This window comes from Podarcis liolepis (assembly GCF_965112155.1).
Source record: "Podarcis liolepis genome assembly, chromosome: 13".
Taxonomy (NCBI): Eukaryota; Metazoa; Chordata; class Lepidosauria; order Squamata; family Lacertidae; genus Podarcis; species Podarcis liolepis.
Window position 1 is genome coordinate 28279640 of NC_139573.1, and position 25098 is coordinate 28304737.

At 40.1% G+C, this 25098-nt stretch overlaps 1 protein-coding gene across 22 annotated transcripts in view; it reads left to right on the plus strand.

The window, feature by feature from the left end:
- MAPT (microtubule associated protein tau) overlaps positions 1–25098 on the plus strand; it is an 85369-nt gene that overhangs the window by 27527 nt on the left and 32744 nt on the right. For 6 of the 22 annotated variants that reach the window (XM_083471671.1, XM_083471663.1, XM_083471655.1 and 3 more), the window contains 4 exons: positions 8736–8825; positions 14707–14793; positions 17304–17390; positions 20518–20580. In XM_083471671.1, coding sequence (XP_083327797.1) covers positions 8753–8825; positions 14707–14793; positions 17304–17390; positions 20518–20580 — 310 coding nt within the window. In that variant the 5' untranslated portion in view covers positions 8736–8752. The other 16 variants (XM_083471660.1, XM_083471659.1, XM_083471657.1 and 13 more) reach the window with 12 other exon arrangements.

Genomic DNA, 25098 nt, shown 5'->3' on the forward strand with positions numbered 1-25098 from the left:
GTAGGTTGTGCGTTCATGCTTACAGCATGTGTATCTATAAATGGTTTTTCCATTCTAAATATAAAGCTTATTTCATAACATTTTTGAGAAGTTGAATTATATACCAAAAGTCTAGTAGCCCCCTCTGCTGAGTGAATGTCACACTTGCTGGGACCACTGATGTGATATGCCTGACCAAATACAAATGAGTGGCCTATTCAAGGGACTACCTTTCATGCAGGGTAGGTAGAGATTAGGGTGGCAATGAGCAGATCCACACCATACATTTAAAGCACATTCAGTGCATATAACCTTCCCCATAAGAATTCTGGGAACTAGTTTCACACTCAGAGCTGTAATGTGCTGGGGGGGGGGGAGGCGAGATAAAGGGGGGGAATAAAAGGGGACAGACATCAAAGAAAAAAAGCTTTAGCAGTCATGCACCCCATACACCATTGCACCCAATTGTGTTTTGACTCTACATGATTTTGGCTTTATGCCCTATCTCTAGAACGTAACCCTCATGTAAGCTGTGGGTCTACCGTATTTTATTTTTGTTGAGTTTTATTAATTATGTCTCAATTTGTTTCTGTACCTATAGATTAGCACAGGGGTCTGCAACCTTTAAGACAAAAAGAGCCACTTGGACCCGTTTCCGAAGGGAAAAAAACTGGGAGCTGCAAAACCATTGCGACATCTAAAACAAATATATCTCCGGAGCCACGATCTGACAGCGGGCGGGAAGGTGACGTCGCGACGGTGCGTGACTAACGCATGCACCGCCCCCATGCGATGTCACAGCCAGTACAGCGCCCGCCACAGTGGGGAGTGTCGGGGCGCACAATGCGCCTCCTCCCCTCGCTAGTATCCGCCCCGGAGCCGCGGCAAAGGTGTAAAAGAGCCACATGCGGCTCCAGAGCCGCGGGTTGCAGACCCCTGGATTAGCATCTGCAAATTTTATGTAAATATGCCTTTCTGTCCATTTTTGTACATATTCAGTTCTACAGCAGGAATAGGAAATGGAATATCACAGGGATAGGCTAGAAAAAGGGTTTCTTTAAAAAAGAAGCTTTTTATTTTCTCTTTCCTCCAAAGAGCTCAGGGCAGCATGCATGGTATTTCCGTCCTCATTTTATTCTTACAATCGTGTGATGAAGTCAGTCCAGGAGATTGGCCCAATAAACTTATGGCTGAGCAGAGTTTTGAATAGAGGCCTCTCTGGTCCCTACTCTTCCACTACTAGTAAGGAGTTGTAGAGCAGAACTTGAACCAATACCGGACTAAATTAGTGTTGATTAATCCCAAGAGACATGTATTGACCATCTTTAATGGGAAACAAAGAACAGCTTTTAGAATGTTCATTCCCATGCCAGGCCTCTTCATCAGTTATCTATGCCCCATTGTAGTCTTCACAGATCACTTCAACTGTAGAAAGTTAAATGTGTAAAGACAATATAATGTGGTTACTTTTAGTAATAAAGGGATATTCTCAATAATTCTGTCTAACAAACAAAGCAAAAACAATCTGTTTCTTAGATTTTTTTTTTTCTTTAGGCAAAATTATCCCTTTTCCAAAGAGCAGTTTCTTCCTCCTGCCGGAACTAATGTGCAAACGAAGGGGAAAAGCAATAGGCTTTTGGAGCAGAACATTGCAATATCATCTGGAATGGCTCAAGTCATACGCTGCCATAAGCATTATGGAAGCATGGTTGTGACTCTGCTACAACTAAAGTCTAGATTGGCATTCTAGTATTTATTTAGTGGGTTTCTATCCTGCTTTTTTGAACCGAGTTCTCAAAGTGGCTTACAATGTAACAAAATGCAGTTAATACATTAAAAGCTCCACACCTTTGGGGGTGGGGAGAACCAGTCTGGCTGATATCTTCACCCTCTTTCTATCCATATGTTGATTTTTAAGTTGTTTGTAATAAAATGGACAATGCTCCTAATAAAAGAAGACCCAGGGAACCAGAAGCAATGCACCTTAAATCAGTGTGTCAAGTTGATAGCTTAAATGAACAATTATTGCCTTATTCTGCCATTAAAAAAATGCAATTCTGGAAAATAGATGTAGGTTAGGGGTAAGGCAGTTCAAATGATGTTTGCAGAAGCCTCACAAGCTATATATCAAACTAAGAATTAGATTTTTTTAATGTTCAAGAAAGAAAACTCAGAATCTCAAGAAGTCATTTCATGCTAGAATGCCAATTCACACAAAGTGTAATGAGCATCTCTAATTCTTCCAACTGCCTGTAATAAAATTACAGCATGCAAGTGCATGTGTAGTTTGGGTTTTTTTAAATGAATTGGGAGCACTAAATTAGTTCAGTGCTGATTATTCCTCAGTGCTATTGAGTACCAGCATTTTGCATCCACATTTGGCCTGTCATATGCACAGAATTGTCCCATGAAAATTATAGCATACCATATTATGTTTATTATAATGCCACATGAGCTAGGAATAACGGTTAACTATGAGAAGGTGCTCAGATCCAGCTAAAGTTGGTTATGATTGACTAAGGCTGCAGATTGTTCTCAAAGGCTTCGTACACTGTATTCACCACACAGAGCTACAATTCCCAATGTGTTTAACCTATAGTTCCCAAGATTCTTCGGAGGAAGTCATGTGCTTTAAATATACAGTACATGGTGAACATGTGAAATAGGCCCAGTCTGAAAACAACTATTTTCTGGAGGCATTGCACTTGAAAGTTGAGATGGACAAATCTGACAGTTTCTGATCTGTCAGGTTTTGTGGGGGTTTTTTGCATGTTTTTACCTATAATTTCATGCTACTTCTGCATTAATCCTCTCAAATTGCATATTTATGTTTGTGTGTGTTCTCAAAGTACATATTTAAATATATATTCTGAGATAATTTTTAAATTGCTGAGGTGCATTGCAATGTTTGAAGAAGTGTAAAATCCAATAGATTGCTGAATTCTGATCCGCACAGTAGTCTGAGATACTATATTTCTTATAATAATGTATGAAAACTGAATTTTTCTAGCATTCATATCTCAGAGGGGGAGCATGTCCTCACTTCATTGTAATGAAAATGTTTTGTGTGCATCTAATTCTTGCTGACTGGTCGTCATGACTGGTTGCTTGCATTATGTAGGCTTCCCCCCCTCGCTTAGTGTTTTTGTGTTTTGTTCTATGAATTTCCAGTAATACAACTGTCTTGAGTGATTAATTATAATAAAGGGTGATCTGGAAGATTGACAGATGATCAGCTAGACAATTAAATTATTCATTTGTATGTGCAGAGCACACAGTGGTGGGAGGCAGTAGTTGATGTATAGGAGCATATTTCAGAGCTGTATGCATTCCCACACAAAATATAACTGCTATCTTGTAATTCAGATTTGGCCTTAAAGTACAACTATCAGTGTGCATCTCCCTTGTTTGTGTATAAAATAACCACACACTCTAGTCTGCTCTATTTGAAGCCTAATTTGAGTGAGGGGAGAGTATCCAGTGGTACCAGGAAAGGCCCATGTGGGCATAACTGCACTCACAGGTCCTAGAATGGAAATTGCACTCTGTGAGTATAACTTTCACTATCTGAGGGCCAAACTATTTGTTGTTATTGTTTAGACGTTTAGTTGTGTCCGACTCTTCGTGACTGCATGGACCAGAGCACGGCAGGCACTCCTGTCTTCCGCTGCTTCCCGCAGCTTGGTCAAACTCATGTTTGTAGCTTCGAGAACACTGTCCAACCATCTCGTCCTCTGTCGTCACTTTCTCCTTGTGCTCTCAATCTTTCCCAACATCAGGGTCTTTTCCAGGGAGTCTTCTCTTCTCATGAGGTGGCCAAAGTATTGGAGCCTCACCTTCACGATCTGTCCTTCCAGTAGCACTCACTCCTTAAGAATGGATAGGTTTGATCTTCTTGCAGTCCATGGGACTCTCAAGAGTCTCCTCCAGCACCATAATACAAAAGCATCAATTCTTCAGCGATCAACCTTCTTTATGGTCCAGCTCTCACTTCCATACATCACTACTGGGAAAACCGTAGCTTTAACTATACGGGCCTTTGTTGGCAAGGTGAGATCTCTGCTTTTTAAGATGCTGTCTAGGTTTGTCGTCGCTTTTCTCCAAAGAAGCAGGCGTCTTTAAATTTCGTGACTGCTGTCACCATCTGCAGTGATCATGGAGTCCAAGAAAGTAAAATCTCTCACTGCCTCCATTTCTTCCCCTTCTGTTTGCCATATGTGATGCTAAATGTGTAGAAATGTGTTAAGTACTACGTGCTGTGCCTTTGCTTGCCAACTCTACCTTACCCCCAATCCTCCTCAAAGCCATTTACCCTTCTCGATACTTCTCGCCAAACCTACCACCTTCCTTTGCCCCTTGCAAAGATAACCCAGCAAGCCCAAGCTTACTGTGACAGCCACCTGATTTTCTCCACACTCATACCCTTGCATTTCTAACCTCTGCTGTGGTGATTTCCCTAACACCAGCATCCAGGAATATAGCTAGGACTGGCTAGTGGCAGCAGGAAAACATGACAGTGGAATGTATTTGGGAGCAGGTGTGTCTATGTGTGTGGAAAGGAGATTGTTGCTGTGGCCCCAGTGCCTGCTATTTGCACTAGTAAAACCTATAGGGTGAATAGGGTCTCTCTCACACCATGAAATAGCAGGTGTGGGACTGAAATTGGCCCCTTGCATCTGCAATCTTGCCTTAAAAATCCATTCAAGTAATTGCTAATTTCATGCTTTTGTCTCAACTACTTTGGCTCTTGTACTGAGTGATAGTGCTTTATCACTGAAAACTAGGATAACAGTTATCCCTGAAATTAGTGTACTGAAGCTGTGGTTGGGTAGCTGAGGGTTGGCCAACTGAACTTGAACCCAAGTTTTGGAGGGGTAGGTTTATCTAAGACTGATGGGATTGTAACTTTCCCTCTGGAAGAGGGTTGTAGTCTGGGAGCTGCTTTTGATCCAGGTTGCTGCAGTGGCCAAGGAAGAAAGAGGGAGCTTGGCCACCCGGGTGAAGGGGGAGGCAGCGGCAACATCAAGCAACCCTGCTCCACAAGGTGTGGATGGGGTGACTTGCACCCCACACCTTGTGGGAGCAGTGCTGAGGCTGCCTGGTGCTGCCTCCGGGCACTGGGAGTGGAGGGAGAGTACTGTTGTGCTCTTTTCCTGCTTGTGGGCTTCCCATAGGCCAGGCACGTCCAACAGGTAGACCGTGATCTACCGGTAGATCACTGGATATCTGTGGTAGATCACTGGCTCCCCCCAAAGAAGCTCAACAACTTTGGCTCCCTTAAAAGCCTCACCATTTTATCCCTGCACCCCCAAAAAACGGCGCTCTCCTTTTTTCTAAAAAAGTGTAACAACTTTGACCTGAATCCCCAAAAAAGGGGTAGATCACTGCCAGTTTGTGAGTAGATCGCAGCCTCTTGGGAGTTGGCCAGCCCTGCCATAGGCCATCTGGTTGGCCAGTGTGAAAAAGGATGTAGAACTACATGGCCCTTCGGTCTGATCTAGCAGGGTTCTTCATATATTCAAACTGCTGTTCTGGAATTTCATAAATCTCTGGTCTGTATTAGGCAGCATTTTTTTACTTCTCTTGAAGAATCAGGTACTCAGTTTGGGTGTGTTCCTGGCTCATTACTCGAATTTTCAAATGGTAATAGTGGCCTGGAGCACTTTCCAGCAGCTGTGGCTTGTGTACATTGATAAAATGGATCTGCCCACAGTCATTCATCTGCTTGTTACATTCAGATTTGATTATCATAATGTGGTTATGTTTCCTGCCACGAAGTGAGCATCTTTACTCTTCATGGCTTCCTCTACTGAAACAGCACTTTATCCTCTGTAGCTCTGTATTTTCAATTTTACTTAATAATGACAATTTGTTTTACATATATAACATCCTTGGTCACTTTGATTGACTCCCCCCCCCCCCAGTTTCCAAATTTCCCCTTTTTATTTTCATTGCATCTAATTATTTATCCACTTAATTTTTACTTTAAATTTCTCATCATGCTTCTCACTTTAGTTCATAAATGCTACAACAATCCTGCTAATGTCTCAATGTTCTTGCAATGTTCTTTGAAATAAACTATAAAGTTTTTCCAATTTTGACTAAATTTTCTCTCATCTTGGTGCCTGATCTTCATGGTTAATTTTGCCATTTCGGCATAGTACATCATCTTTATCCTCCATTCTTCTTTCGTTGGTAGACACTCATCGTTCCACTTCTGGGCAAGCAGCATTCTGACAGCTGTGGTTGCATACATGAACACCCGCTTTTGCTTCTTTGGTACTTCCTCTCCTAAAATTCCTAGTAAAAAAACCTCTGGTTTTCTAACAAAAGTTTAATTTTTTTTTATTTCATTGTATATCATTTCCCAGAAGCTTTTTTACCTTTTTACATGTCCACCATGTACCACCTTATTATTTAAATTTCCAACAGATATTAGATGAATTTTTATGCATCTTAGTAAGCTTTACTGGAGTTAAATACCATCTATACATCATTTTCATATAGTTTTCTTTTAGCGAACTACATGCCGTAAATTTCTTTCCACAGCTTTCCCCATGTTTCAAGTGGTATGTTATACCTTATATCTTGTGCCCAGTATATTATTACTGCCTTTACCTCTTTGTCTTTCATCTCCCATTCCAACAGGAGCTTGTACATTTTTTATAACAATTTCTAATTATTATCCAATAATTCCTTTTCGAACTTTGAGAATTCCTTCCCAAAGCCCGTCTCTTTATCACTTCTAAATATGTCAATTGGTTAGAAATATTTTAACCAATCTGTTAACATAGATTCCTTCATCTTTAATTTATAATCTGATTCTGTTAACAGATAATTTATATCTTGACCAATTGCCTTTCATATATTCTCTGTAACTTTCATGTCTCCTGTGCACTTTCTTTCTTATCCAGCTAACTAACATACTGGGTACAGTGAGAAAGCATGGTGTTGCAGCCAAGGCATTAGACCAAGGTTAAATGGAACAGTTAATTTAAAGAGAATTTATTTTATTCTCAGATTTTAAAATGAAAACTTAAAACTTTTTTCAAATTTCAGCCTTCAAATTTAACCACTTCCCCTCTTGCATAGCTGTGAAATACATGGTTGTTTTTTAATTTGTTTGCTTCTCCTATCATTAGTGTCCAATGACATTCCATTTAAGAACGGCAAGAAGAGTACCAACATGATCATATGATATATATCATTACAGTGGTTTATTTTAAGCAAGCAATCCCTACCCCTCACCCCCATCTAACCTGAATGTCTTGTGAAATTAAGTGCACGTTTAGTTTTATTCTTCTATATCAAACTGATACAAACTTTTGTAATATTTGTTGGCGGGAGTCCAGAAAGTATACCCTCTGACTTCCAAACATTTTTTATCTGATTTAGGACATATTTTTAATTGCATAATAAACAACACTGCAGGAGACAGCATACAAAGTAGCAAAAAAACTAGGGCTTGAGGATGCTGTTAATTAGAAGGTGTAATTCTGTATCTGTTGCTGGGCTTTCACTTATGTTTGCAAACAATGGATTGATACTCTGCTTACACATCTGAAAAACTAATGCATAGAAAACATGTTGGGGGTAAGCTAGAAATTGTGTGAAACACAATGCCATATCATGCAAAATAATACCATATCATGTAAAATTGGTGGTATTTTTATTTATTGTGAAAACATGCACGCTTCATTCCCAAAGCTACCAGGGAAGCTTAGAATTAGAATTTTCTGTTTCTGCAAAATAATATGATGTTGCTGATCACTTAAGTCACAGTTATTAGCTACTTTAAAAATAGGATGTTTTTCTTCTTCCCACTACCTGAGGTTTCAAATTGCAAAATTGCTTGCTATCATAGTCATAAGCTAATGTCCCACTTTGGATTTACTTGAAATCGGGAATCCCCCATCACCTCTAGCATAGCTTATAGAATCTATGCTTCAGTTACAGGTAGGTAGCCGTGTTGGTCTGCCATAGTCAAAATCTATAGTCAGAATCTATGCTGTAGATGGATAACTGGTAGATCTTGGTCCCTCGTTGAGTCTTCTTGGGATTGGGAGAATGTGGTACTGCTTCTTACCTCCCATGTGTTATGAATAAGACTGACCCAAAGGCTTCTGCAGCATCACAGCTGTTGATGGAATTATCTCTCATTTCTGAATGAGCCAGCTGCATTCTTCACCATGGGAGGATGAATACTATGTAGAAAAAACTACTGGGAGTAGTGGTGGGGAAATGCTAAGACCTTATGGCTGGAGGAGCTTCTGCTCTAGAACACTAAAGGAAGCCTGATCCCACCATTTACTAAACTAAAGAACCTGGCCTTTCATACTCTTAGGGTGTGTGGGGGGGGTTGTGTGTGTGTACAGCCTATTATGTCAGGTGTGAGGCAGGTGAGTGTGCTTTGGGGAAAACTACTTCATGCGCTAAATGGGGAGAGCTGGTGGGCCAAATTTGGTCCACAGACCAGAAGTTTCCTATCCTGGATAGTTTTCCTATCCTGGGTGCCAGTAGCAACGAAGGGTGATAATACTATTTGCAGAGATCTGGTTGTTTGGTATGGATTTAGGTAGTCACATTTTTGGAGTAAGATGGATGATGAGCATGTATTGCAAAGGAGGCAGGAGCTACAGAAGAAGGCTTGCTTTTTAAACTTTACTGACATTCTGCAATAATCTACTCTTCCTTTTCAAATCACACCAAAACTTCATCGCAATGGTCAATAACCAGTACTACTATTCATTTTCTAGATAACCTTTGTGACAAGATGGCTGACCAGCACCAGGATTTCAATATGACAGATGACCATTTGGTGAGCCAAGCTAGATGGAACCAGACAGGTGAGCCCGATCGGGTGGGAGACAGGAAGAAGCTTCTTCCACAGGATGGAATCCAGGATGTTGGTTCACAGTTTGGAGAAAGGCTGTATGTGGGGATGGAGCCTGGAAGTATAAATGGGTTAAGGAAAGGTTAGTCATGAATCCTAGTCAAAACTACTATTGTGCATGTTATTGCCACTTGCTGCCAGCTTTACTGCTTAAATATCAGTTTACTAACAAGGAACTTAAATAATTGCTGTTTAAGATGGTTTTATTTATTTATTTAGTAAATATCCATACCACCCTTCATCCAAGGATTACAGGTTTATAATATGAAAGCAAAAGAATACATAAAATAGTAACAAAACAAAACAAAAAAATAACCACCCCACAGTGTTTAAAACACCATATAATGTTTAATTAATCAAAGGCCTGAGAGAAGAGGAATGTTTTTGTCCGGCACCTAAAGGTATGTAACGAAGACGCCAGGTGAGCCTTCCTGGGGAGAGCATTCCACAAATGGGGAGTCACCACAGAAAAGGCCCACTCTCATGTTGCCACCCTCAAGACCTCTTGTGGAGAAGGTACATGAAGAAGGGCCTCAGATGATGATTGCAGGGTCTGGGTTGGTTCATATGAGGAGAGGCAGTCCTTGAAGTATTGTGGTCCAGAACCAAAGCGGTGCCACCCACCCCTAACTCAGACAGCTGCTCCAGAAGGATACCATGGTATTGAAATCCACTGGGAGGTTGAGGAAAATTAACAAGGACACATTTTCCCCATCTCTCTTCAACATAGATAATCGCACAGGGTGATCAAAGCATTTTCTGTGCCACAACCGGGCCTAAACCTGGTTAGTGAACTGAGTTAAACTACAGTTGTCTGTTTTGGGTGTAACAGGGAACTGTAGAGTAAGCTGAACTTAAACAAACCCAATGCAGATTATTTGTTGGTTGAAAAGGGGGACAATAACGTATTTGTTATTATTTGATAGCAGTGTTCCCATTTTCAAAGCTTCTACAAAGTGGTTGTGTTGTCTTTACAGTAAGAGGCAAATCTTAAATTAAGAAATAGATTCACAGAGTATTTATGAAATGTTACAGTAAAGGAAAGATATTTACAAATTAACAGCTTTTTCTCCAAGCATCCTTGTCCCTTGAATATTATGTTAAACTCTAGTCTGGGCTACGTGTGACATGTCTCTGTGTAACGTAATGCATGTCTCTGTGAATGTATGTATTTGTGTGTATTTCAGAATTTGGAAAACTGTTTCTCATAGACTTCACTTACTATGTGAAGCGATATATTCTACAGTTACAAAACACCAGATTTTCTCTGTGGACTTTTAAAAAAACCAATGTAGTTGTCATTTTTCTGAAACCTTGAAGAATAGTTCTAGCATCCCCTCCCTAGATATCAGGGTTTACCTCTTCTTAGTGTGCATTCAGGTGTTGCATTGTTTTCTTCAGTGTTATCTGTAATACTGGTTGTTGAAAGCTTCAAGGAGTATCAGTGCCAGTACTCATCACTGAACAAAGTTGATCAAGCCACCGTCCCATAGCACATCAAAAGTGGTACTGTGCATGCTTGGAAGTAAGTTTAACTTAGATTAGTGGGAGCATCCAAGTACATTTCATACTGGATGGATAACAGAGTACAATCTTAAACCAACCAGTTTGTGTACCCAGAAGCAAGGATCAAATTGGCATCAAGTGCCAGAGATATCTATAAACATAGTAGTATAAGAATTGAGGTTCAGTATTCTGTCAGTTGCCAGCCAGATGCTCCAAGGAATTCCAAAAGCAAAACTTTAAGGTAGTATTTATTTAATAGGTATATTGTAATCTGCTTGTGGAAATCATTTCCCCATAACCACCTGTTTTCAGTACCATTTCACTGTAGCATTGTCTATGGCACCTGTGCAACTGCCGTACACTGACAGACCACTGGTCTAACTAGCCCAGCATTGTCTACTGCAGCTCTCTGTGGTCCCAAGGGACCATTTACATACACAGCATATGCTGCACCCCACTAAACTATGAGTCCTCCCATTAACCCAGGACCCACACATACAAGTGAGATCTGCTGGGGTGAAGTTGTCCAGAATGGCTAATTCATTTTAATTGCTGTGGAAGTTCTAGAACAGGGTTGAGTTTCCCCATTTAGGCTGCCAGGCTGTTTTCCCAAACTATGTCCACCTGCCCCACACCTGATGTCATATGTGATGTCAGGTGTGCAGCAGGCAAAGATGTGGCCACAGAAATCAGGATTGAACCTACGTGTGCATCTTGCTTGATTTGTGTGCACCAGCTTGGGATCCACCTCAGTGGTTTATTTTTCAACTTTGCTTTTAGATGTTGCCAGGCTTTAATCATTTCCCCAGGAGATGATTAGTTATTATCAATAGTATTTCTTAGAGTGGTGAATGGCACTATTTAGTGGGAAGAAACTCCAGTGAAAATCCTCATTATTACATATTTTTACATGGCTGTTTTTTTGTTTATATTTTAAAAATTTATATATGGATGTTTTATGATGGCCTATATTTGTAATGCCTAATAAAGGTTTGGCGAAGTAAGTAGATTAGTTATTAATTCCCTATCCTTGTGATCATTTGGAGATAATTTCTTGGAGTATCATCTGTGCAACAAATTGAAACATCAAGAGTGTTCATGGAGGCATTCTGAGTTGCAGATACCAGATTATAGAATTCCTTTTTCCTATTTGAGCTTGATCCCTGCTGCCTTCTATAGTGCTTATCTCCTCCTCAAGCAAGCCATGTTAAATGCAAAGAGAGTCTGAGAAGTCCACCCCCCCTCTTTCTCACTAATTCTCGCACCCACACATACTCTCCCTCTCTCACACACACAATCCCTCCCAGTGTCAACTCTGGTGAAGAACATGGGATAATTGCAGCCTCTTAATCTTGGACAAAAACCTGTAACTTATCAAACTGCATCTCCCCCCCCCCAGCTGAGTTTGTGACAGTAACAATTATCTATGGATTGCTAGACCTCTGAGGGCAGCCACCATTTGCCTCAGATGGCCTCAACTCTTTGTAATAAGACAGTGCTCTAGTGTCTGGAGCTTAGCTCACACAGTCAGTCCAAAGACCTATGGTTCTCATAACAGTGCAAAACTTAAGAAGCAATGTTCTTTGTATAATGGAAAGTCCTTGAAACATTGTGGTGATAGCTAAAGAGTGAGTTTGCCACTCGGGATGAGACAGACCTAATGACACGATCCAGGATATGAGGAGGAACAAGGCATAAGGAGTATAACAGTGGATTTCCTGGTGAAAACATACAGAGGAATGATTGGTCACAGTATTAAACATATCTGGGAGGCTTTGCTCAGCCTTGATTTTTATATTCATGGCGGGATCTTTCCAGACTGATTTGTTATGGGACATGGCAGCAAAAGTCTGATGACTATTCTGTCCTTTACCCTCTATGAAATCAGTAATAATACCACAGGAAAGTTCTTTTCTGTGAGAGTTGGTTACAGCACCTGCTAGAAAATGTTTACTGTGGGGTACTGTGGGATTATTTGCTGCTGAAGACTAGTGTGAGGAGCAGCAGAAGAGAGCTGTAGAAATTAGTTCAATGAGCCTCTTCAAAAACAGTGTGCACTGTTGTATCCTCAGTGCCAAGCTTTTTCGTAAAAAAAAAGAGCACCCAGCAGAGAAATACAGCTGAGATCCCAATTGTGGGGGATGTTCCTGTTGATGCCTAGGAAGAATAACAACCTGCATTGTCTCTACTAACAACAGAAATAATAAGATGCAATTAAAATAGCAAAGATACCTAGCCAGCAAATAAAACTTTTAACAGCAGTAGCAGTAAAATATATAACATAAGCAGAAGGATTGCATACCAATTATGGCAAGACCAAGCTATACAGTACCCCCTCAAAAGCCATAAAGTCTTCCTAAGCATGAATTTTTAATTCCGTGGTGGAAGGCCAGCAAGCAGGAAACAAAAATAACTTTCTTAGCTGGGGTGTTCCAAAGTCTGGGCCTGACACAAGAAAAAGCCCACTGACTCCTTCAAACCAAATGTCTGTTTGAAAGCAAGGAAAGGTCTCTGTAGAGGACCTTTGTGTGTAGTCAGGCTCATACAGAAGGAAGTTACCCTTCACATATCCACTGTGCCCTTATGTAGTTACCTTTTTAATCTCCTAAAGAGCAGTAGATAGATATGACAGATATGTCATAATTAGTACATTTATCTGTCCTCTTCAATAGAACTCAAGATGGTGTTGCCAGGGAGGCTCCCACACAGGCACTGACTAGACATAGAGTCGATCAGTCGCTGCATGAGGTGCCTTCAGGCTGTGATGTCTCCATAGCATCAGGACTATTAACCTCACAGTTAATCAGAGCTCAGGCTGCATTTTGGCTTAACTTCAGAACTACCTTGTTGTTTTCAATCCACTTCATTTTGAAATATCAAATCCTTGACCTTTTCACTTGGAGAAATATGCAGTATGTGGGAGCTTTCCTTCTGTTCCATACAGAAACTTCTTAATGATCTCCCTTAATGGAACTATTTAGTTGTCAGTGCAAATAGGAGGAGAAAGTGAGGGTATTCTTGCAGTCCCTTCTCCTTCCACCATTTGCACATATAAATAAAGTACCCATTGACTTCCTCTTCAGCTGACTTTGCCTCCATGTATAGGCTCTGGGCATTACCTCCCAAACCACATGCACCACTACAAATATTTCCATGCTGTTGTGATGCACGTCACCAATTTATTGTGATTGTCCAGAGCCACGTGGAAAGCACTTAGCTGCAGGTAAGCAACTTCCATTTTCTCTCTGTGCAGTTTTGGTTCTCTTGGACTTAGAATTATGGGGTGGGGTCTAGAGTAACTTTTTGTTGTAACCTCAGCCTGCCTTTGTCTACTTCCTGGCTCATGATTCTTGTCCATTTACAACATTCAGTCATTAGGGCTACCTCCTGATACAGGGGAGAAAATCAAGTCATCTTTATATCGTACAGGTATAAAGGAATTGATAAAAGTTCTGAAAAGTCTGTTATGTCAGCAGAGAGACTAAAAAAATGACCTCCACAGTAACACTTTCTCAAATTCTTCTCAGTAGACACTCTGCATGTTGCCCAAGCCCGCATATCTAAGAACACCCCACATTCTTCCCCTCTTCAGCCAGTAACATCTTTTGGGAGACTAAAGAGGCTCAGATCCTGAAGAAAATAGAGAATTATGTCCCCAAACGCTGCCACAATTCAAGCTCATTTTTGTCACTAAGTCCTTTGTGCATAAATTGTAGGAGGTTGTGGATTCCTGCTCTTCTGGATGCCCTATTACAAAAAGTAGATATCTTCCTCTTGATTCTAAAAAGTGGGAATTGGCAAATTCCTGACAACAGTGACCAACTGTGGTGATGAATGACTTATTTACCTTTACAGAATAAATTGCTCTGAACATTTTTTGTTTGCTTTCTTATATAAAGAACCCCTTATTACTGTCATGCTCTAGTATTTGGAAGTGCACTTTCATGCAAAGCAAGGCATGGCCCACAAAATTCTTAAAATGGTAGTAGTAATGATCTGAACCTAGCAGTAAAAGGGGAAAAAAACTGTCATCTTTGGACTTCTTGATTTTTTGCTTTCGTTTTTGTTGTCAGTTGATGCACCTCACTGATCAGTTGCTTTTAACAGTTTCACCTTAGTTGCTTTGATGCTGCCACTGAAACTTGAGTTTGGCATTTTCTAGTCCTGCCTTTTCCTGCTAATGCCTGATCTTTCTGCTAGCTGATGGTCACATATGCATGCACACACTTTGCATTATGAAGATGAATTCAAGCACATTTTGCACCAAGGACAGGCCATACTCCAAAGCTGATCTCCTTTTGCTGAGTGCTGAATGTGTGTATTTCCAGGCTCTCCCCTCCAGATACCAGTTGATGATGGATCTGATGAACCAGAGTCTGAGGCTTCTGATGCTAAGAGTACCCCAACTGTGGAAGGTGGGAACTCTTTGTCTCGTTACTTTGAAATTCACAGCAGTCAGCACTTTATTTTTTAGAAGTGCACCAATATGTTTCCCTCCTAAATAAGCAGAGACTTTCTTTCATTTTAAATTATCTGTATTTAGTTTTGACAGTTGCTGACACAAGAATCACTATACACAGGATAAACTGCATTCCTACTTCCTCAAATCCAGCATGTCTACACTCAGCCAAATAATATATTCAAGGTCCTTGATAGGGTGTTAGATTTTGACATTCTTTTAACAATTATTATTCAGTAAGAAATTAAACAGAAAAACTTTGCCAGCAGGAAGGCCCTTTCCAGCCCACTGAAGAAAATTCAGACTGTAGCCACTTTCTCTTAAGGTTCTATCTATACTACTGGTTTACTTGATTTCACGAACTCTGGTCTTCCTACAGCATCTACACTGTAAATCTCTAAGCATAATAGGGATTTGTATTGTATGCAAGCTTAACTAGACTGCTGTCTTACATACTGCAAACAAACTGATGATGTGCTAGTCATTTATGAGCTGAAAGAAATATTGTTCATTAATACATTATAATCTATAAATCATTCTTGCGCCCCACAGGTGAGTGGATCGGTAGTTTAAAACCTACTTGCATGGTTAAAAGTAGAATATACTGTTTGAAGTGGGATAAATTTCCACACTATAATTTAAAAGTTAGTCTTGTGGCAGAATCCCAATTTCTCTCTCTCTAATTGTGCCACATTTGCCTGTTAAGCCCTTTATCTTATCGAAATACATGCAAAATTGCACCGTTGAGTGAAGTTATTGTTCTCTCTTCTGTTCCTCGTCTAAACTGAGCACATTTGTAGCATAAGATTGTCCTGAATCCAGTGCAATGGGAAAGTCTTAGGTGAGGATGGCCGAGTTACTCAACCTGATTTGGGAGTAGGCAAAATGTAGGTGACAAAAGTTGATAGAGAGGGAAAGCCACGAAAATAATGTGAGTCAACTCTTGGCCAGAATGACTCAAGGTAACCTGTAGTGTATGCATGTCCTTATTGGTATATTTAAAGCTACATTTCAAAAATATTGAAATGAAACTTGGTGGCGTTTTTTGTGGGAGAGAGGGAAAATTAAATTATTTTTCTCTTTTGGGCTGGAAATGCTCTTGAAGATTCAGATATCAAAAGTGTTCTACTCTTATAACTACTTGTTCCATTAGATATTATTTTTTTGGTAACACTGTAATCTGTGAAACCTGACAAGTAGAATCTTTTAGATTGGGCATCTTGAAGAATCATTAAATCCATAAGGTAAGCAATTTTCTAAATGTTCTTTCAGTGACAACCAAATGCACACAATTTTGGCAACAAATATCAAAAGATTGAACAATACACAAAACTGAAGCAAATTTATTTGTAACCATATCCTTAGAACATCATCAAACAGAAATATTTTGAAGGATATCAGACATTTTGAGCTCCTGGCATCAGTAGCGTTAGGGAAATCAACAAAAAAGGGAAAATATCTTATAAAAATTATTCACTCTGAAGATCTTTAGCTGAAGAAGGGCAATGGATCTATGTGCCAGTCCTTTGAAAAGGGCCAAAATAGCTAACATAATAATAGTTTATCACTTGTTTCTCTGGGCTCCTTTGGGAGCAAGGGCAGGATATAAATTTAATAAGTAAGCCAGTCAAGTCAACTTTGCTGTCCCTAGATATCTTCTCTCAGAAAAAAATGGAGGTAAAAGTAAAAAAAAAATCTCCCATTGTACTCCCATTGTCTGTCTCATTGTTTGTCCTGTCTATGTTCTGTCTCTTGCTTTGCTTGAGTGAAAAACGTGGGTTAAGGAGTTGGTAGTGGAGCATAAATTGCATACTCTGTAACTTGCCATGAGTGGTAAGTCAAGGCCTTTAACACCACTGACCTACCCAAGAAAACAGCCACTGCACATGCTTGGGAAGTTTCTGGTGTCATGTTTCTGACACCAGGCTTAGTGGTGAACCCTCTGTTCTTTGTATGGCCACTTTCCTTTTCTGATCACCCATAAACACAAACCTATGCCACATGTGCCAGGGCTCAGTTTAGGTATCCCCTTTATCTGGAAGAAGCAAAAATAAGTCCATGAAAGTCTGCCACCTACAAACCTCTGGATGACTCCATGAGCTGACAAGTAAACATGGGGGTGAGGAGAACTACACATTTTAACTTCAAGGAGGTGGAATGAATTGAACAAGGGTTTTGGATGTGAGCTTCAGGTTCAAATTCCTTTTCAAGCTTGCAGTTTGTGTGGCTTTGAGCAATAGTATGCAGATTTATATCCCAAACTTTTTAGGTTTAATTGGCTCTTGTTTCTGGATGCAAACCCCATCCTCATCTCATCTGAAGAAAACATGGTACATGACTGCCTTTGAGTTGCCGTCTTTTACAGCAGGCTATTACTCCATTTTCTTAAAGTAGCTAATATCTGAAGAATTTTCTTTTTCAGTGCTTTTAAAGTGACAGTTGCTTCATTTTGCCTTTTTGTGTCAGATGCTACTGCTCCATTAGTGGAGGAGAGAGTGCATGAGAATCGAAATGCAACTCGCCAGCATGCAGAGATACCTGAAGGAAATACAGGTGAGGCCTCTTAGGAAGAAAATGGTATGAAGAAAAGATTGAAATAGGGCCTCTTCACACATGACCAAATTCCTTCCTGGTATGTTTAGTATATATGTGCTTTGCATTAGTTATTAATAGCACACACCCCTACAAATTACACTATTAAAGATCCATGTGGGAAGACATATTTTGCTGTGTTTTAAGGGGAGATATCAATATTTATACATGTGTGCACCATTTATAACTGATGCAAAATTTATGTATTCTGTTTGTGTATATGTATGTATCATAGTTACATCCCCCTCTTACTTTATAAAGCTCTGAGTCAGTTTACATGAGGCTCCAAATGATCAGGTGCACACTTGCTTAATTTGAGCACCATTGCTACAGCAGGGTCTCCATACCATTTACTGTTATGCATTCCCTGCTTCCCTGAGTGAAAAAAGTACAGGGCAGGACTACAGAGTTTCATTTCTGAAATGAGAGAACACAATATATTTATAATGTGTCTGTAATGTTTGTTCTTCTTTGCAGTCACATAAGTAGGTTGTGTACCTGTAGGGAACAACATCTCAAAAATGATAATAATTAAAAATAGTGTTTCAGAAAGCAGGAGCTGGCCCTTGCTCTTTTTTTTTAAATGAGTGGATCTTAAGCTATGAATGAATCTCAGGAGACAGGCAAGTTCCTGTCCAGTTTTTGGTGTGTTTTTTTTGGTTGTTGCCTGAACAGCATCATAGAACATATTATCCTTTTGAGATTTTGGGGAGTTTTTTTTCCTTACTTTTCTCTCAAAATTAATCCAGACAGTAGTTCAGTTTTGTGGTTACATTCAGTGTCAGAGTAGACCCATAGAAACTAATGGACATGGCTGACTTAGTTGAATGCAACCCATTGAAATTAATAGACCTAAGTCCTACTCAAAATAAACCCATTGAAATGAGTGAATCAACTCTGAGTAGGACTAACATTGAGTACTACCCAGTGGGCCATCTAAGAGTAAAATTTAGTTGGATACAACCACTTCATTGTACACATTATCATTCCTTTCCTTTGTTCAGTGACTGCTAAGTTGCAGGTTTTCTCCTGATTCACCCTACCCTAGGGCTGGCATACACTAGGTGAGATACACAAAGTAGTTTTGTGCTCTGTTGGTTTTATGTTCACTAGGTAAGCATGCAGGAACAGAGCCTCTCATCTAAATGCCTCATCTGACAGTGTGCTTTTATAGGCTTTTGATATCAACAAGTGGCCTAAAGATGATCATGAAGCTGCTTTTTGTTCCACCCTCCCTATATCTGGAAAAAATACTTTGGCTTTCTGTTTGGACATCCTTTAGTCTTGATCAGTGCCACTTTCATATGCTAACAAAGTCTTTGAACGGGCATGCCTATTTTTTCTCAATATCTTTATATTTGGCCAACATACACTGTTGAATTGACTTGCCAGTTTAGGAGACGTAGTTTTTTATCTCTCCTTCATGCTGACACCTTGGCCTGTTTGCACTCCCCTATTGAAGGGACAAGTCACAATTCAGTAGCACTTTCATAGGCTACACCTTTGCCAGAGCTCTGCCAATCAGCTACCTGATCTACTTCATCAACTTTTATCACAGAACCATGCTAGCTATATCAGGGCCAGGGCAAATACAACCCTTAGGAGAGTCAGCCTACATAACTGGTTCAGTTGAGCTGCCTCCATCCACCTTTGGGTAGGTCATCTTGGTAGTCTCCATATATGTGACTGTGTGGAGCCCACGAATAAAAAGTCAAATTACTTCATGAGTGGAATAGCACTTGCTTGTCCCTTGAGGCATAAACATCATGCAGGGTCTGCCCACTCAAGGGGAGAAAGCCAGTGTGAGCTCCCGAATTTCTAAAACTCTAGACATTTCTGTGATGTTGCTTTGTGCAGATGCAGATCCATATGTTCTGATTGCACAGAAGACCACTTAAACATTAGTTACAAGCAAACAACTTGTCTTTCCATTTACAAATATAGAAGTGGCCTGGAAGCAGTTGACTGCTACAACAGGAAAAACAGTGATCCTTCATCAGTTTTCTAAAAAGAGCAACTACTTATGCCCCTATAAATCCCTTTAATTTCTCCCCATTTGATGATTTAAATTTAACTAAATTTGCAACATTCTCTCTAAATTCAGACCCATTATAAACAGTTTTTCTGCTCTTCCTGCTAGCTCTGATTTGTGTCATATTCCACAGGCTGGTGGGAGGAGAGAGATTTTCAGACCATTAAGGAAAATATCCCCAGTGACTAGGGAAGATTAATGTTCATTTGACAAATCCCTAACCCCATCAAGTGACACTGTAGGCAGCTGCAATAATGATAGACTCAATAAAAATAATCAAGGCAGTTCAAGCTCATAACAATATTGTAAAAAACAGCCCCTGGAGACAGTCCTCAAGTTATGAAATAAATAACTGAGCCTTGTAAAATGTGTTCCATTAAAAACCAAGATAAATGGGCAGATCAATCTTAATCATACCTTATGGAGGAAGCAGGGACTTGGGACTTGAAGAGCCCCCCCCCCCAAGGGAATTTGGGGGTGGGGGGATTGACCAATTCTATAGGTGTACTACACTCTGCTCTATGACTTTGTGAAGGCATGCACTAAATCTGAGGTTGAAGGGGGAAAATCAAGAAGCTGTTTGTACCTCCTAGATATGCTTACTCCCATTGTTCTAAATGGGTATAGCCATACCTAGGTCTGCATAGTATCAGGCTGTTAACCATTTTGTAGGGAAGGATGCTCTCACTTTTGAGAAACTTCAAAATAAATTCATTGCAATATATATGGTCAGATTTATTTTATTTATTCGTTTATTTTTTTAGTAAGATTCTATTTTATAAAAGCTGTCAATTTTACTACATCCTTCTCCAAGCTCTGGACATAATTCACTGCTGAATATGGCTCAAGAGTAGATCAGTGCTGATTTGTTTGAGAGGGGATGTTTCTATCCATTTCATCCCATTTTCATTTAAATGTGCTGCCATTCAGGTTCAATATGTTTCATTCCTCTGATATTAAAAAAATAATTAAAGCTGGTAAGAAAGTTAGAGGCATTTGTCTTGTACCATTTTTAATGTTGAAACCATTTCCCCATCCTCGACTTGAAAAATGTAGCTGAGGAAGCAGACTTAGGCTCTACTTCTAGCCTTGAAGACCATGCTGCGGGGGATGCTCAAGGTAAGTACAGTATTGTTGCTCTGCAGAACTTAAAATGCTAAGCTATGGACTCCTGGGTCGGGATGGAAGTTACAATCAGATAGAAATAATATTTGGTGTGTTGCGTCCTTTTTTATAGCCCAAAATATTAGCAATCCTGCTTTTATTTTTATGGTTGAATCCCCTATTTTCATTTTTGCTGGGTTCTGCGATTGCTGTTACCATGAAGGAAAGCATCTTGGAATCCTTATACTTCCATCATCTTTTGTTCTGCACTGTTTTATTAAGGAAATTAATGGAACTTAGTACAGTACACACAATACATACCCCTTATTAAATCAGTGATTGTTCTTGTTTGGGAATTACCATAAACCATTGTTTTTCATTAGGGAAATGAGCTACAGCAAGTCGTGGGTTTTCACACTCCTCTGGTGTGGTTAGGAAGAGTTTAATTTTTTTCCTGTCCATTTGAACTGACTGCAGTTAAGCAATATGTTCAAATCAAGACAAATTGTGGTTTGTTAATTCTGTTCAGTTGAAACCAGCATACTTCAAACAATAGTCTGTGATGCTGGCTTCTTTAAGCTAATTAAAGTTAAGATAAAATACAGTTAAGTTTTTGGATGCAGTGTTCGACTGTGGTTAATGGAAATCAAAAGTCAAAGCTCCCTGTCACCTCCTTACAGCCACACTGGAGGGGAAGGGGGAGTCATTAGCTTGAGGCTAATGCATGGAACAAATCATTGTTAAACCATTGTTTATTGTGGAGGCCATTCACCTTCACTACTGTTTTAGAATTTTAGCAACATGCCTCAAAAAAGAAAGTAGAGAACTAGTAAAAAGTACAGGAAAGGGAGGTGGAAGGTGGTGATTGAGTGTGCTGGAACACTGCTATCGTGGCCCTAAAGCTGTGAACTTTTTTTTTTTTAGCATGCCTTTATAACCCAAAATAAGAGAAATACATTTAGTACTATAGTGATAAAGACCATGAGTGAATAAGATTACAGAATAATGATAGATATTATGAAAATGAAAGTTTTCAGGTAATTAACCTACAGATCTAATTTTTGAATTACTTCAACAAACTGGTTGAAGTAACTCTTGAAAATGGGAAGAAATATGTGTATGTCTCGTAGCACTGTTTTGATAATAGAGGTGTATTTTTTTATACATCCAGTATCAGCTTCTATTATTTTGCATTATTTGATGGATTTTATAAGTTAAATGCTTGTGTTTGTGTTTCATTATCGTAACTCACATTTGAGAAGTACAATATTGTGATCTCAAACAGATTAGGAGTTCTGAGGACTACTTTTAGGCTAACCAAAGTAGAGTTGACTATAGCAAATGGTGCTGTGGTATTCAGTTTTGCTTTTTCAATGATATTCTCTCAAATATTTATAATTAATAATAATTAAAAATGGCTTTCTATTGATATAAACATGCTAACTTCTTACTGTGCCTAATGCCCTGCTTGTATACCTTAATAGAACTGCATACCTCAGTATTGCTGGGGAGAGTGGAACCAAGAATTTAGGAACACGTTGTTATATAGGTTAAGAATGAAATCACTCAAATGCAAATAGGTTAAGAATGAAATCACTCCAAATCCAAAATAGCTTGTTTATCTGAGCACCTATGAAATCATCCAAGGCATATTATAGCTACCCTCACATTAATAATAATAATAATAATAATAATTTATTATTTATACCCCGCCCATCTGGCTGGGCCTCCCCAGCCACTCTGGGCGGCTTCCAAAAGAATATTAAAATACTATAATACATCAAACATTAAAAGCTTCCCGAAACGGGGCTGCCTTCAGATGTCTTCTAAAAGCCTGGTAGTTGTTGTTCTCTTTGACATCTGGTGGGTGGGTGTTCCACAGGGAAGGCGCCACTACCGAGAAGGCCCTCTGCCTGGTTCCCTGTAACTTGGCTTCTCGCAGTGAGGGAACCGCCAGAAGGCCCTCGGAGCTGGACCTCAGTGTCCGGGTAGAACGATGGGGGTGGAGACGCTCCTAGTAAATTTCCTAGAATTTACTCCCTTTGTGGGAGATCATTGATGGGCTAGAGATTTTTTTGGGGGGGGGTGGGGAGTCTCTGCATCAGTAGGCAATGAAATTGAATCTGCACAGACAGATAAAGCCCAACAAGCAGATTGCGTGGAACCCTTTTATGTAGCCACTATGCTAAAGATGCCAGATGGATACATGGAGTTCCACACAGCTGAAAGAAGCCAGGAGAAGGCCGTCTTCAGAATTCATAATCAGTTGCAGGATCTTATTGAGAAAGTGGTTATTGGCGTGCCCACAACATCAGTACCTAAAAAAGTTGGTGCAGGATTGGGACCAGCCAGCCTAAAAATGATGGAAGGGATGGGACTTTTGAGAGATTCCCTGCTGATTTTGATAAGCAAGCCGGTGGGAATTGCTCACACGGCATATTTTCCAACAGCTGATGGCTCACTCTACTTCAGAGGTGATTTGAAAGAAGTTGCATTTGGACAGATAAAAACTGAAGACAGAGACACTGATGAAACAACTCAGCAGGATAGTCTGGATGAGAGAAGGCCATTCGTATCAGAAGATGAAAGGTGTGCCATGGTTGCAGAATTGGACCCCTCTGAGCATATTTACCAAGTTGAGGTTGAAGCTAATGTCCCGAAGGAGAGCAAAACTTTGGAATGTGTACTAGAAGTAGGCAAGCTTTCAGGGGAGAGCATCTCCCTGGAAGGGGAGACATTGGAAACTGTGCAGGCCTCAGAACTGCAAAAGGCTTCTGGAAAAAAAGCTGCCTATTGTACACCAGAGAAACAAAGCAGTCGATTGCCACTTCTGAAAGGTGTGTGCATGTGCGTGTGTTGCTCAGTTGTCCTGCTTAAAGAAAGCAAGGCTGCTAAAACCACAAATGATTTTGCACATCTCTCCCTGCTTCGGCAGTTTTCCTGATAAATTGACAGGAAACAAAAATGTTTGTGTGGCACTGCTCTACATCCATGGCTGTCTGCTTCATTTGGACTTGGGGTGTGAGTACAATCCATTAATACAATGGCTGCATGCTTATCCTGCATGGATGCTGCTGCTGCTTCTCACCAATCACCACCGCAATTTATATTTTGTGGAATTTTAGCTCTTTTCACTTCATCTGAGATCCTCCACTGGCAGCTGGCCCCAGTGGCGTAGCGTGGGTTGTCAGCACCCGGGGCAAGGCAAGTAATTTGCGCCCCCTAACCCATGGATTTGCGCCCCCTAACCCGTGGATTTGCGCCCCCTAACCCTAACCCCCAGATGTTGCGCCCGGTGCGGCCGGCCCCCCTGCACCCCCCACGCTACGCCACTGGCTGGCCCTCCAGCTGTTTGGGGACTACAATGCCCATCATCCCTGACCACTGGTCCTGTTAGCTAGGGATGATGGAAGTTGTAGTCTAAAAACAGCGAAGACCCAAGTTTGGCCAACACTGAGATAAGATATAGGTAAAGCAAGAATGGAGCTAACTGATCTTGGCTTTGATCAGAAACTTACTAGATAAGCTGTGTCTCATCATTCTTTCAAGTCTCTGATTCTCATCATGATTCCCATTCTAGCTTATCTAATAGCTGTCAGAGATCACTGTGGTGTGTATTAAACAAAGAATGTTTCACTTGTGCTGGCCTTGGCTTAAATCTGTTTAATGTTAATGTGAAACATACACTGGCTAAAATTTTCTCTCCATTTCCATTCTGTATTCTACCCATCCATTAACTAAACTTACACATGGCACAAATGCTGCACAGTGCACATGTAAACGTACAATCAAGCCTCATGTGTAAAAACTTCCAAAGGGTGTAAGGGTTTTTGTTTTATTATTTTTTGCTCACCTGCATCCAAGAGAAATAAAGTAGGGTAGGGGTAGCCAATGTGGTGTCCTCAAGATGTTGTGGACTACAACTCTCAGCATCCCTGACTATTGATCACACTGGCTGAGACTAATGGGCATTGTTATCCACAACAGCTGAGGGTAATCATGTTGGCTACCCTTTGTATAGGGTGTCAGCTAAAGGTGATAGATGGTGTGACCTATAGGCAGGAGAAAATGTTTAACAATGGTCCTTCCATAATAAAGGGGGGACTACTTCCATTACAAATACATTTGCATTAACTTCAAAAAAATCTTCAGTTTGCTGTATGAAATTTTGCATGATTTCAGGCATCTCAAGCTATTCCTATTTTTTTGAGGAACTGTGTGAATAAAAAATACATGTATGTATCTTCTTTAAGAACATCCCTTTCTACATTGCCTCTTCATAGTTTCATATGTGGGTTTTTTTTTGGGGGGGGGGGACCAAAGAGTTTCCTAAATAACAGATATTGACATCACAGTTGGGACCTTTTGTAACTTCTGCAATAAGGAGGCATGAGTCTTCCTCCTCTGCTTGAAAGACTTAATATTTTTGCATCTTGCACAGTAGACAAGCAGGTGAAACAATTATCACTGGTATTTCTTTTCCCCCCTCCAGCTTTTCAGAATTTGTAGTAGAGTAAATTGGAATGTTGAAAT